Source organism: Ptiloglossa arizonensis, chromosome 7 (assembly GCF_051014685.1).
Source record: "Ptiloglossa arizonensis isolate GNS036 chromosome 7, iyPtiAriz1_principal, whole genome shotgun sequence".
Taxonomy (NCBI): domain Eukaryota; kingdom Metazoa; phylum Arthropoda; class Insecta; order Hymenoptera; family Colletidae; genus Ptiloglossa; species Ptiloglossa arizonensis.
Window position 1 is genome coordinate 5,423,157 of NC_135054.1, and position 15,328 is coordinate 5,438,484.

Sequence of the window (15,328 nt, forward strand, 5' to 3'; positions counted from 1 at the left end):
TACAGATTTAAAAACAGGTGTAGTTATTGAGTCAACAAGTTAAATAGGATCCCTGGACTCGAGTTTATAGTATTGTCTCATTGTAGGTCGTCCACTTGCGGGACAGGCATGACTTACAACGAATCAGTCCCCTATTTTTCAATTCTTGTGTTTCTTGTCGTGGCAAGTGCGATAGACTGCTAGTGAGCGAGATGGCACATGACAGCGGCAAACCATAAAGGGCCGCCGCTCAAGTTTCAATGGCTTCGATTTTATAGGGATACAGGAAAATAAATTTTTGTTTAAAGGAAAGGTTATTTAAATTTGAGAAAAGTTTAATAAATTGTACTATTACAATTATTATTGCAATTGCGTATGTTATTATAGTTAAATTATTGTTAAATTATGAGGGACCGGAAAAGAACCTCATTAACGATAGAAAGAAAGATTGATGACATTCACAAAAAGTTGAATACGGTGAGAGGAACTATCCCCAATTTAACAGAGCAATATCAAGTCTGTATAGAAACAATCCGACGCATTTAAAATAAGGAAAGTGAATTAAGAAGCTATACAGAGTCCATGAATTAAAATTAAAAAAAAAGGCATGTAGTTTTGAGGTTTTGGAAAGCCGCCTTCAAACGTGGTTTCTAAAATAGCGAACAATGAGAAATTCACTGATGGATTTTTATTACAAGAAAAAGTATTGGAAATAGAAAATGAAATTGGAATATCGTTTTCATTCAATATCAATAGATGCTGGTTAACGAAGTTTGAAGATCGTCACAATATTACGATTAGTTATCAAAGTTGCCATAGACTCGTGAGAACTTTATAGTTTGCCGCCATCATGTGCCCTCTCGCTCGTCGTCGCACTCGCCGCGGCAACTACAAAAGCAATGAAGAGATTGAGAAACTACTTACAACGAAACACAAATAATAACCTATAATGAAACAATACTGTAACTCGGTTCTTATCACACTTTCATAGCCTCACTTTTTTTAAAAAGTATTAGATAACATCGTTAAGCGATTATATAATCGTCTAATATAATCGTTTCACTTCCACTTAGGTCACTAAATACTTTAGAGGTCTTATTAAACTTCTTCACCTGTACGAAATATATTTACGTCGTTTGAAAATATGAGAAAGTATGGGGATATTTAAACAATTTAATGTTACGATGTTCATAAAATATAGTCATATATATTTGTATCACTCTCTTTTTCGACATTATATTAATATCTACATATATTGGATACATCTCCGACGACGCATTTCTTTATTAATTAAGGGGCGAATACTTTCTGCCAATCATTCTCAACAATTTGTACTCTAACAATATAATATGTACATTCACCTCACCCTTCTCAGATTTCATATTTTCTCTTCGTGCAACATATTATTGTAGACGTATAGGATGGTAAATATAATATTCTATTATGCGATATAAGTCATTGTTATTAGTGTCGTATTTTGACAATAATACAATCTGTTTTCCCTTCTCGGATGATTAATGGAATGAAGACAATATGTACTGATCGAAAATATGTTCAGTTGTAAGTTGAAAACGACCCTTTTATTATTCGATTAAAAAATATTTTCCATTGTTAATACAACTTTCCTGCGCACATGATTATATTTAAAAATATAATCACGGCAAAATTTAATTCCACGGGAAAGTCTGTATACCCTTAATTTTCCGCTCGATTACAAGTTTACGATAAAACGCTAGAAAATCAGCCGAGATAAAATTATTTTTCTCATAAAATTGGAAAAATTCCATCGGTATAATATATATTAAATTTATAGTACAAATTATGTAAAATTGCACGCCAATAACAAAAATATATTATTAGACAAATTGTAAATATTTTTTCTATATTCTGTAATTTGATTACCAACAAATTTCTTGTTGTTTTTGTATCCCACCAATACTACTTCCCTTCATTAAAACCCTATCGTTATGCGTTAGAATTTCATTATCAGAAAATTTGAATAATAATTTTGTATACCGTTGGAAGATAACATTTTGATACTCAACGTAGATAATATTTTAAAATACGGTATAATTTTGAAACGCAGCGGTGATAAATAAATCATACGAGACTAAAATAAAGATACGTTTGTTGATCCGAAAAGGATGTTAAAATTTAGGTTAAATATAAGTTGCTGTAGCGCTTATAAGACATACATACATTGAATACTGTTGTCTTACGACTTTAGAAAGGAACGATAAAAACAGTTTGGATTCAAGATTGCGTCTGCAATTATCCACGTCACACATTTTATGCAAACAATTTGGTTAGCAGTTAAATTTCGTAGGTGATAATTTATACCGTTGAATTGATTATAAAATAAAAACAAATCTTTCCGCATAACGCGATAGACATTAATTGTAATTATTGCTGTTTAACAGAGGTGGTCTTTTAATCTTCGCTTTCTTCGGTGTCTAAAATAGTTTTGAAAGAAAATGGCTGAAAGGCTTGACCCTGGCCATCATAGAATTTGCTCATAAATTCCACCCTAAAAAAAGATAAAAACGTATAAAACAAGTTCATCGCCCTGAGCGGCATAATGTGTCACTTATATTTCTATGAATTAATTTTATTAAATCGATTAGTAAAGTACGATATATTTCCTTAATTTTTCATGAATTACAGAACAACTGTAATACCACCGATTTAACAATCAGTCGTGACGGATGTAAATGGTGAAATTCTAGAAATTTTTCTAACTAATCTATTTGCTAAAATGTAATTAAGAAAATTCCTTTTTAAAGGTCTTGTACTTTTTAACAAATTTCACTCAGAAAACTATTCAACAGATTAATTACTTTAAGGACTATCGGTGACAGATACTGTCGAATTTAATTGAAATGATTGCACGAAATAAATCTTCACACGTTTCTGAACAACATTAATATTACGCGAATAATATAAAAACAATATATACACTACTAAACAATTAAATCATTTTTAGTTTTTGCGATACAGGGTATATTTTGAAAAATGCTCAGGATAAAGGATCATCGCTCTGGATGCGTCTGCAGTCTACGATGTGAGGACACGTTGAGTTCGTTGAGCAATCAACGTATTCGTACAACATAGGCTAAATAACTTACACCATTCTTATATGTGTTCTGTATCAGAGAAGAATAAATTGTAAAGTATTTATATTTCTACTTACCAATGAAGTCGAAGCGTGTGAAGAAAAGCTGAAAGCCCTTCCATCAGAACTAGAATAGAAAGGGTGAAGAAGGCCCAAGCGGCAAAGACAACGAATAAAATAACACTCTGTACATAATTATTTTCTACAGCGCCAAAACCGGTGCGTAACACCATCGACCATAATACGTCAGACAGTTGTCCATGAGCCAGAGACAAAGCCCATAAACGTAGATACGAAGCAGTGTGAGATATCGTTGAAAGAACGTATTCTATGGTATGAATAGCTTGATGGATCATAATTTCGCCAAACGATTCTTCTTCGTGATCATGTTCATTTGCTTCGCTGGTCGCGGAAACAGTTTGCAGACTTTCGGATTGCAATTCGATGTCTTGAGATGCAGTTCCATTACTCTAGAACGAGCAAATAGTTAAATTACGTCCATGTTCGTTTTAAACGTAACATTTCATATCGTAGCATTAAACATAATCAAAAAGTGAAACATACACATTGAACACTGTAATTTTTCAATTGCTTCAGCTTAATCGCGAATTATCTTTGTAAAATAAAATATAAATATATCGCATAACTGTCTCGTCATCCACCTGCTTTCAAATTTTTTTTTCACTCGGTGGTTGTATGAAATTGTATTTGCTTACCCAACTTTTACCCATTTTCTTCCTCTTTCTTGAGAGCAAAAAGTAAACTGGTCTGCCGAAAAGCATTATAGGGATACACAATACTGCCAATATTACTAACACCAATTGTAAAGAAGCCTGACCAGGAAACATATATTCTGGACAACCTGCTGCCATAGGGGTATGACCGCCCAACATCATATTAATAAATGTAATCAACACTGATGGGGCACATGTCGGTAGGAACTTCTTATCTATTAAAGTACAATGTATTATTCAATATTGTGATAAAGTTGGAAACTAAATTTGTTGATTAAAATTATTATAGAATACACACCTTCTGAAGCGGCGTCGTATAAGACCCACTTGACAAACATCAAAACCACCAAATAGAAAAATAAGAAAATAAGGAAGAGCACTTGTGGTAAGAATTCGAAAAATAAACTCGAGTATCTCTTGAAGAACCTAAAAGTATCGTACAAATATTGTTAGTATTATTTCTTATCGTTTCAAGAAAGCTACTTATTCAGAAGAGAATATTCTACATTTATGTTGTGGAATTAATCAATCTATACAACTGATTCAAAAGTACTGAGAAGTTTCTGCAAAAACTAGAATAATTTCAATTTCCTAAATTGATTTTCTTTAAAAAAAGAATGCAGTAAAAATTAAGTAAACGAGAAACTCATTTTATTTGATTAATAGTATATTATATTTTGACGTGATATTTGATTACTATTTCTACAACATTTAGAATTGAAAAATAGAATTAAACATTTAGCGTAGTCGAGTAATCGTCGCGATTTCATAAAACGAGTTTCACTCTGTTGAAATCTTGAATACTCAAGAAGTTACGGTAACAAATGTTAAAATCGACATTGACACGAAACGAGCCCGTAAGATGTTTATTATACACTGTATATTTAAAAATTAAACTTACATAATATTGATGACACTCATGCAGACACCAAAGATCATGTGCACGACACCGAAGATGATCGACAGTTTCATTTTGTACGAATTTAAGAATATAATCTTGTTCTCAGCTAGTACCCAAACTGGATCCATACCCAGAGGATATGGTACTTGTTTATAATCATGGGTAGCCGGATCCAACTGAAGCACATCATTATCCAGGATTGTTTGTGTATTATATGAAATTTGCCAACTAGATCCGAATATGTTAACTGACTTTGAGAATATGTCATTGTAGATAAGGCCAGTGTAAATGGAGAACAGACCCATGAGCAATATAATGTAACGACCGGCGAAAAATATGTTCCAAATTTCCGACGATGACTTTTGCGTCAAAAACTTCTTCTCCAATGTGATCATATACACAGCAAACAAGGTAACAATCAAACCTGCATTAAAAATCAACATTTTCAATAAAAATTAAGCCATATTCACGTACTCATGGAACAATTTTTATAATATTCTAATTTAACGAGTATAATGTTCGTATCTTCGTTCATGAATTTATACAGGATGTACGTAATAACGGTATTCATGAGTTTTTAACAACTTCCGATAATTTGGTAAAGATAAATTACACAAATATTAAAAATTTGTTCCGCCAGTAAAAATTCGCAGGCAAATTCTTAAGGCGTATTAATGAAAATATAATAATTGAAAAGTGTGCAAAGCAATATTGGTTATGTAATAAAGATGGAATAAATTTATGTACTACAGGAATTGAGTATAAAACTTTAAAAGAAATGCGATTTATAATCTCTGAATTGCATCTAGAATTTTCGATTGTTAAATTTTTGACTAATCAGTATCTCAGTATTGTTGGTTGCGAATTTTTTAACGACTCTGTACATAAAGTGGGCCCACGATACATCAAGTGCCTTAATTTATTATAAGTCGGCTATGCAAAGAAAATGGATACCAACATGTTGCAATAAGAATACTATTTAAGAATACTGTATTTTTAAATTTTATGAAAGTCTTTGTACTTTCTTATTTTTAAACTGTGATCGAGCTACAATTGTAATAATGCTTTATCCACTCTATTCTCTGTATAATTAATATTTTGATCGAAAATTTCATAGTTAATCGGAGGAGAAAAATTAATAATATAACATAGGTATAAATAAAATCCTCGATGGTTCTGAGAGAAATTTCAGGCCAGTTTTCAGTAATTAATTTATTTCTTCAACATTTTGGCCTAAGATAAAGACTTTTTTCAGAATTAATTAAATAGTATCTCAACTGAAAATTGAAATAAATACAAACAAATTATGCTCCATATTAATTACCAGACAAATTTATAAATATGATATAAAATGAAAATGATGAAACTATTTAATTAATTCTGCAGAAGGCCTTCGTTTTAGATCGAAACGTTGAAGAAATAAAAAAAAGTACGCCAGAGATTGTTCTTAGAATCACTAAGAAGTTCATTTATTCCTGAATGGTATTATCGATCTTTTAATTTTCTCGAGCGAAAAACAAACACAACAAATTATTTAGATGAGAAAGTTTTACAAGTAGGATTATATTCAAAAGTAAACATTTTACGAGAATATGAGCAAATTATAAAGAGAAATGACAACGAACTATTTATAGCAACAGGAAATACATTGTTAATTCAAAGTAGTACATATTTGGAACTTATGAACTGAGCTGATGTATCGATGATTTTTAAAAGTGATTACATTACAATTACAAGACACCGATATTTGTCATTCACTTACCATGGCCAGCATCGCCGAACATGACACTAAATAGAAAAGGAAAAGTGATAATTGTATAAAGGGCCGGGTTAGCTTCGCGGTAGGATGCCACGCCATACGCGTCAATCAAATTTTGAAAACCTCTCGTGAACTTGTTCGTCCTGTTAAACGTCGGCGGGCTTTCATTTGTGTGGATAACATTGAGGAAAGATGGTATTGAACCACCACAGAGTCGCTAAAGAAAGTAAAATATTAACAGAACTTTGATCATAATGGGCAAACGTTTCCAGCGGAGATTATGAGAACGTCCAATCGTTGAAATCAATTGAAACTCAAACGATCTATTGTTATAAATGAATATTGTAAGTAATTTGATTAGAAAACCAACCGATCCCTCGGCAAGACAATTTCGGACAATGTCAAGATCTGCAAGGGGCACCCAGCATTCTCCTATAAGGCACTTTTTGGAAACATCCATATTAAATAGGTTCATTGTATGATAAATTGCCTTCATCTTTCGAACCATGATAGTCCAGTTGGGTAGCTTTTTAGCCACGTCTTGCAGCACACTTTGACGATGTTTTTGCGTTTGGTTTAAAACCTGTGAAGTTAGGGAAAGGAAAAGTGAAGATCATTTTCTGTACAATAATTTGAAAAATCAAAGCATAATATGCATCATGGGATATATAACTGAAATCACTTCGATAACCACGTAAATATTGATTTTAATAAGAATTGGAGCATGTAATATACTATGTGAAGGTATATCGTATAGTATAGATATGTTATGATGTATTAATTTATAGTGTATTGTATTGTATAGTATATTATGATATACTAGACAATAGCATATTGCATAGTTCAAATAAGACTATACAATATTCTCTACAGATTTCTAATAGCAGTTGTAATTTTTATAATTGCAGGGTTACCTTCAATTTCGTAAGTGGAAATGAATTTTTTCCTACAGTAAATATTTTAATCACTATGTATAGATAATATTGAAATGAATCCAATCGTATTAATAATATAAACTTCAAACGATTCACTTTGAATTTAAAAAATATTCAAATTAATTTTAAGTAAGATTAATGATGAATAATAAAACTTGTGAGCAACGGTTGGTTATAAGAACAAGTTGAACCAGAGTTTATTAGTATATATATATTCTATTCGACGGTTTAATCACATCATTTGTGATTCTTTTCAGGAAAACTTAAGATCTAAAATATGTATTCTCAAAATTATAAGAAAACAAATTATGATAAGAAGGAAGGAATATTAATAAGTTAACACAAAAGAGAGAAACAAAATAAATAGATTTCCAGAGCAACTGTGTAACTGGGCAAGGTAGGATAAAAACTAAATCCACGAAGTAATTTTAATGTGGTGTACTTTACAGAAGAACAAAGATTGATCGAATCTGTAAAACTGTGATGAAAGTAATGAACACAAGTGACTTTCATACAAGTGATAAAAGAAACTTGAATAATGCATTATAAAATCTCCTTTAAAGTGTACAATATTTGTCCGAATAAATTTTTGTTAAAGTTCATCGGCAAATCCTGAACAAAATACTATTTTATTTGCATTTTATAAATTTATTTTTTGATTTATTCTATATAAGAGCAATGATTTCTTCACAGATTTATGGCGCATTATTCTTATGAAATAATAAATAATCGGACTGTTCTAATTTTTGGGTCATTTTTGTTAAAAACAATATTTGTCAAGTCATCAAAGTGACTACAATTGCATTATCCTTCATTGCACACAACACTTACCATATTTCTGTACATATATATATACTTACATACATAATTGTAGAATGTATATGCTTTTTAATGTAAAATCTTTAACATATCTCATACGTGCACTAATTTCATACACTTATTTGCAAAAAGAAAACGAAATGCAATTAAAATAAAACACCCCAAGAAAGCTGAAAAATGTCTAACAATCTCACCATGTTTAAATCTTCTAATCTCGTGCGAACTCCCTTAACCATTTCATCACGCTCCGAGTGACTATGCGGACAGGGATACAAAGTTGCGTGGAAACCACTGCAAACTTTCTTGATACGACTTTTCAGTTGTTCTCCTTGGAAAAATGCGACAAAGGCCGTTTTGTAAATCTTATTGCCCTAAAACAATTCACAAGGGTAAAAAAAGCTTATACATCTAGACTGAGAAAACATGAAAATCGGAACAATTAGTACTCGAATAAAGCTACAGTTCCCGAAAACTAAAACGGTTTTGATGAAACGAGGAGTCGGTAATATTGTCTTTAATCATTTACTACAGAACTATTTCCTTTTTTAAAAACCTCGAACAGCAACGCATATTATTTATGAAGAACAGGAAACGAGCAATCAAGTTTCGAGGACTTGACCATTCTCTAAACCTATTTGAATTTCACTCCTCCGAAGGTCAGCATGCATTTGCAAAGTTTCACTTCAGACTTCTAGTCGACATACCACGTGAGAGACTTATCAGATAGAATAATTTAAGTTGAGTGAAGAAAACCTTTTTCTTTAACATACACTGAAAAATTATTTTCATTTCTTCGTAAAGTTTAATTTTATCTACAAGTGTAAATCCATCGTTTTGATTTTGTAACAGTTTATAATATTGTCTTTCAAACGCTGAAGTATGGTTTTCTATTTAATGGAGTGCCGTTCGTGGATTGTATTTTTTCTGCATTCAATTGTTATGTTAAATATTGAATAATGAAACTAGCAAAAAAATGTCGTAAGAAAGAAATCTGCTATTAATGAGAAAATCGTATCGATTCAATTGAACTTCAGTATCTACATGTATGGTTTTACAGGACGATACGATACTGACGGAGAAAAAATGAATATTTGTCGATAAAATAAAGATAATGGCATGATATAAAAACACATACATTTCAAATATGTAATTTACGGTAAAACTCGTTTTTAAGTCGACCATACGTGGATCAAACGATTTTTCGAGAGAAAATAAATGGAGAATACTAACAGTAGCTGGATCTTCTAGTGGCCTTTCTAATTCAGCTTGTCGTAGAAATACGTTTCCTCGGGATATTCGCCATAGCATTCGCTCGAAAGCTGGCACTCGTTCTCGGTTTATTACTCCAGCAACAAATCTGAAAGAAAAATTTCAACGAGTAAAAGAACAATTAAAACCGAATTTTCTATATTATATTCATTTTTTTACTTCCTAATCTGCGATGTTCCAAAAGTAGTTATGTCTATAATGAACAATTTTAAGAATTTTCACCCAAAATATTTCAATTATCAAAATACTATTATAAATTACAATTATTCGCAAAATAGTTCTTCGTTTCAATTATTTCACTCAATATTACAAAAATTAAAATTGATTCTTTATGTTTAATTAACTCTGCCTCGAGCACTCTTCACGAAGATATTTGTCGTTCTTCTCGTTAATTCTATAATTTTAAAAAAATCTTTCATTTCAAATCTTGCTTAATACAGTAATTTCCGGATAACTGCAAAAAAAAAGATCGAGTCTTAGCGTTTCATTTGTCCAGAGAAGGCCGAGTTTTTGTTCGAGAAATCGAACTTTTTTACCTCAAGCTAAAATGCATCGAGAGTGAACGAGTAGAATATTGAAAGAAAACAGTAAGCAAGTCTCGAATTACACAACTGCGTTCTACTTTAAATCAAACCTTTCGTTTACACAACATCGTAATTATTCGTAAACGTACTTAACAAAACCAAAACGAACAACAGCTGGTGAAGTCAACTCACGCGCGATAGCATTAATCATGACAATTGCGCTAAGTGGAGCGATTGAAAGCGTAAACATAGAAGAACAAAAACTAATTAATTCTCACGTTCAAATTTGGTGTAACAAATAGCGCACAATGCAAAAAAGAGAATCCTATATCCAGAGGCGGATTATGCATTCGAGTAGTGTGAAGCGCAAACAAAATTTGATGGCCCGATCGAACAGTTTGAAATATTGAAATTGAAATAAATAAATATAAGGCACGAATTTTGATTTTACTCATCACTTATGAAGTTATAAGTATTGATTGATAAAATAAAAATATATAAAAGTAACAATCTTTGTATATATTTCTGTGATCTATAATCTCTAACATTATCGGTAAATGATTGAAATGGCCTTGGCCAACGCTATTTCTTAAATAATTTTGTGTAAATAAAGCCTTCTTTATGAGTTAAAATGAAGCTTTAAAATGAAATAGTACCTTTTTTTTATCAATTTAAGAGCTTTCGGAGGCTTAAGCCTTCACCGTCTATACGATAATCCACCACTGTCTATGTCCAAAAAAAAAGATAACCCTTTCGAAACAAAGAAACTTTAATGGTATACTAAACATATGTTTGTATATTGTCAATGAAAACATACTCGAGACGTCCCCGACTTATCGCGCTTGGTGCCGAATTCGGTGCCTCCTCGTTAATTAGAGTCCTGGTAATCGAGTCATTGGCCTCTTCCTGTTGATATAGAAGAAGATGATACGAATCTTGATTCTCCAATAGAACGGTAACATCGATTACATGAAGGAGGACGACGCTATGAGCAAAAGCTGCTGAACTACTTTAGGTACCTCCATGAAAAACACTTGCGTCTTCTCGAGCACGTGCCGTAATTCCATCAACTCGAGATAGTTACTCTTCAGGTTCACCGCGTTTTGGCTCAGCTCTAATATGTCGTTCCCATGTTTCTCGAGATTGGCCTATAAGAACACGCAGAAACTGCAAACTATATTATATTTTAATATGGATTCATATTTTATATCGGTGTTTTACAAGTAGCGCGACCCCCTCGCTCCCCCCCCCCCCCCCCCCCCCCGAGGGGTAAACAATACCATTGTAATATAGATTTTGAAAGAAACACGAGAACAAATTTTTCACATAGAGAAACATGGATAACTAAAACATCTATTTCTATTATTTAATAGATCAACAAACGTAGGAATAATTAATTTTTCTTGTATTATTTTTACCTCGTCAGTAATGAGTCGCTTTATAGAAATTAATTAAAAATTCTGACTATGTATCAACGTTGGAATGCTTTTGTCGTGTTATATCATTGAACAATTTAATATTACGATTATGTATTCGCAATTATAGTGATTAAATCAACGTTATAGTACTTAAAGTAATCGGAAAACAAAATGTATACATACGTATATATGTATGTGCCACTATCTTTGAAGAGATTAAACATGCCACTTATTATTTAATGAATCCTACATTTTAGTTCAAGAAAATTATACATATATGTTACTTGTTTTCTGTTCTCTGTCATATCGTTACATTATATATTTTAATAAATACAATTTACTTATTTATGGGAGCGTTTTGCAACCATTTAATTTAGCCAGAAACTTTCTTTAAATAATCTTCTTTGTTAAGGAATAAAATAACTTAATTTTGAATTAATTAAAACAAACATAATAAAAATTATTTATTTCTTCTTTTTTGAAGAAGTAAAAATAGTTCAAATCCCCTATTTTATGTACTACTTAACACAGTGATCGTTAAACTATTCATTCATAAATTATATCTAACATTTTTTAAACATTTTCTTCATTAGAAGTTCAAGAAAATCGACATTTTTCTTTGCATTGTTTCGAAATTTTTCATGTTACGAACATATCTTTAAATTATTAAATTGATGAGATTATCAGATTGAAAGGTAACTGGACGTAGATAAAGTTGAAACATTTGATGCAACTTAAAGAGTGACTCAAGTTAATTTTTAATATTCTTTTTCTGATTTAGGAAAAAATGTAATGTAAGAAAACTAATCGCTAAATTTTTACAATAAATATGTTGTTATTAAATCTGATACAGTATTATTAAATGTAATTCTAAATGGAGTAATAATAAGTAGTATCGAAAGATATCGAAATCTCGAGTAGTTGGTATCAATTTTCAATAATGATACTTTCTTAATAAATATTTGAGTAGACATCGATACCATTATAAGTGTACAAAAAATAAGAAACAAAATCTAATCGATACGAAACAAGCAGTACGAAGCAAACAGGTACAACTTAAATAATTACAAAATCTAATCGATAAAAGTTATCACTTAAAGCTGTGTCTGTTTACAATTATTAATTCTACATTCAGTAGACTTTGTTTCCTATTTGTTATACATTTATATGTATTGATATCGACGAGTAATAATAACATAAATATCAGTATCAAAAATTGATATCAAGTAATACATACACTACCAGCCAAAAGTTTGAGATCACCTTACTTTTTATAATATTTATTGCATAATTACTACAAGGTGATTCTAACCGTTCTGTTATTTTAATTTCTGTCTAGAAATATATAGTATAGATTAATTTACATACGATTACCTCTCCGTGCACTCTTTGTTTTGTTTATAAATGTAAGTGTGAGCAGTTAATCCTTCTAAAGCGTATATTCAACGATTGGAAAATACCAACGTTGAAAAAACACTTGTGGAAGCTGCTAAATGAATGTTAGAAGACTATTACTCGAAATACAATTGAATTATTGATTCAAAGGGTGCCTAGAATTATTCAACCGGTAAACAAGTCAAAGTGGAATATCTTTACAGAAGACCTATTTAAGAAAATATAAGCACAAAATTATTTTATAGCGTTAATTAATGTGTTACCTATACATACCTTGTCAAAATAAAGTAAGATATTTAAGTAATAAAAAAAAATTAATTTCTATCAATATCCTTCAACAGATAATCGTATAAATCTGCGTAACATTCTCTTTGTGCGATGGTCCCAAACTTTTGGTCGATAGTGTATATGTAACGTGCTGTTGTAATTAATACATATCAAAAGTAGCGTGTAGATATTAAAAATTTTTCTTTCGACTTCAAATTTACTGTTTTTGAACAAATTTACCATATTAGAAATACATTACAATATATCATTAAAACGTGACATCACATTCTTTATAAATATTTGGCATTAAAATGAATGTTGAAGTTGAATCGCTACTAATCATTTAAACGTTCAAATTTGAACATTTTCAATTGATATTTAGGCCCTCTTTAAAAAAATGATCAATATTTACATTGTATACTTATTACGGATTTATTCTAAAATTATATTTATTTCCATTTTACAAAGAAAATTTTCCAAAGAGGGTCTACATATTCATCGAAAACGTTCGAATTTGATTAAATGCTTAATGATTACTCAATATGAGTTTATAATAACATTATGAAGTCGAAAAATGTTTGTACTTTGTTCGAAAAAATATAAACAGTGTTATTAAAAGGACAAAGAAGAGAACTTTATGTTTTGGAAACAAGTATCTACTGTGAAGGAACTTTTACCTCGAGATCTATAATTGCACGTGGATTCGGTGCTCGTGGTAACTCCATGAGGTTTTCGACAATTGGCACTCCATCCTTTCTTACTTCCGCTTCTATATACCGAAGCTTCCGTTCCATTTCATCGCACCGACGGACTTCGTTCACAAACTTTCGTTGAAAGTAATTGACATCGCTGTTGAGCTGTAAAAAGATCCACAGTAAATAGTACTTAAATAGACTTTGATTATGTTGTTAAACCCTCCTAAGCATTTGTCTATCTTAATTCTGCAATTACACTGAAAAATAAATCTTCAACTCTGTTCGTTAATTGAAACCGTTGAACTTCTCTCGAACGAATTACTTAAATTTACAAGACTCTAATATAGAAATAATAAAGTCTGCCTAATATTCAATAGTTTACGAGATGTAGAACAATATAGATCGCGTTACGTTCGTTGATTCAAGAAATACAACATTCCCCTTCCTCACCATTGTTTATGTTTATTCAACCCAAGCAATCTGTCGACTTGAGTAGCCAACGATACAACGCTAATAAGAATCAAAACTTATATATTCTCCATTATCTTTACTGGTAAGTTTTCTAATAAAAATAGAAACAACATTATTCGGACTATTTTTAGTCGCACATAATTGAAAGTTTTCAAAAAATGATTAAAATAAATTAAAGCTCCTCCGGATGATGTCGTGTTTGGGCAGTATTAACAAATGTTTGAGTGTATTAACAAATACACTCCGCGACAAAATTTAAGGAGCATCAATAGACAACACTAAATCTTTATTACTGAATATTATTATTATTATTATTAATTTAGTCTTCATTACGCATATATGTTGTGTGTGTGTATTGTTTTAAGAATAATTTGCGCAATGTAGAAGCGAATAAGTAAGAACAAATATATGTACAAACAATTAAGGTAAGAAATAGATGAAATAAGAAGGAAATCTATAAAGAAAATGTTGGATAAAACGAGAAACGATTGTAGGAACTGATAACTCGTGATGTGAAATCAAGAATTTCAGAGTGGAGAGTGGAATTTGGAAGTACGGTGAATCAAAGTAGAAAGAAATAGTTGTGAGCGAATAGGATGAAAGTTAACAGAGTGATATGAAAGATTGGTGCGAATAATAATAACAAGGAAAGAAAGAGAAGCGGTGTCAAGTGATTTGTAAATGAGGCGACAGTGAAGGAAGATTCGAATCAGCCAAACTTTTCAAGGAGGGGAGTGATATGATCGAATTTACGACTATTGTACATGAACCAGAGACAAGAATTTTAAACATGTTATACGTAGCACACAAAACGAGAGGAAAGACAGAGGTTGAACACAATGTCCCGATAGTCAAGGAAACAAATTACGAAAGGTTAGCATAAGACAAATTTCTAAGGAATAGATAGAAAGCCAGAAGTGTAGGGACGTATCTTCGCGGGCAAATCGCATGAAGTTCGAGTAGCGATTGATTTCGATGAACCGACAAACCTGTCGAAATCTAGCAACGGAAGTACATAAGACAAAAGAGTTAGTTTATGTGTGACCAGCG

The 15,328-nt window shown here is 31.2% G+C and overlaps 1 protein-coding gene across 2 annotated transcripts in view; it reads right to left on the bottom strand.

Moving 5' to 3' along the window:
- Positions 1–1,166: 1,166 nt before the first annotated feature.
- Positions 1,167–15,328, bottom strand: part of Vha100-2 (V-type ATPase subunit a family protein Vha100-2) — a 71,356-nt gene continuing 57,194 nt past the window's right edge. For both annotated transcript variants that reach the window (XM_076315880.1, XM_076315879.1), the window contains exons 3-14: positions 13,790–13,969; positions 11,052–11,180; positions 10,850–10,938; positions 9,470–9,596; positions 8,434–8,610; positions 6,856–7,068; positions 6,489–6,702; positions 4,727–5,150; positions 4,124–4,251; positions 3,808–4,040; positions 3,170–3,561; positions 1,167–2,506 (exon numbers count right to left, since the gene is read on the bottom strand). In XM_076315880.1, coding sequence (XP_076171995.1) covers positions 2,410–2,506; positions 3,170–3,561; positions 3,808–4,040; positions 4,124–4,251; positions 4,727–5,150; positions 6,489–6,702; positions 6,856–7,068; positions 8,434–8,610; positions 9,470–9,596; positions 10,850–10,938; positions 11,052–11,180; positions 13,790–13,969 — 2,403 coding nt within the window. In that variant the 3' untranslated portion in view covers positions 1,167–2,409. The remainder of the gene's footprint in view (positions 2,507–3,169; positions 3,562–3,807; positions 4,041–4,123; positions 4,252–4,726; positions 5,151–6,488; positions 6,703–6,855; positions 7,069–8,433; positions 8,611–9,469; positions 9,597–10,849; positions 10,939–11,051; positions 11,181–13,789; positions 13,970–15,328) is intronic.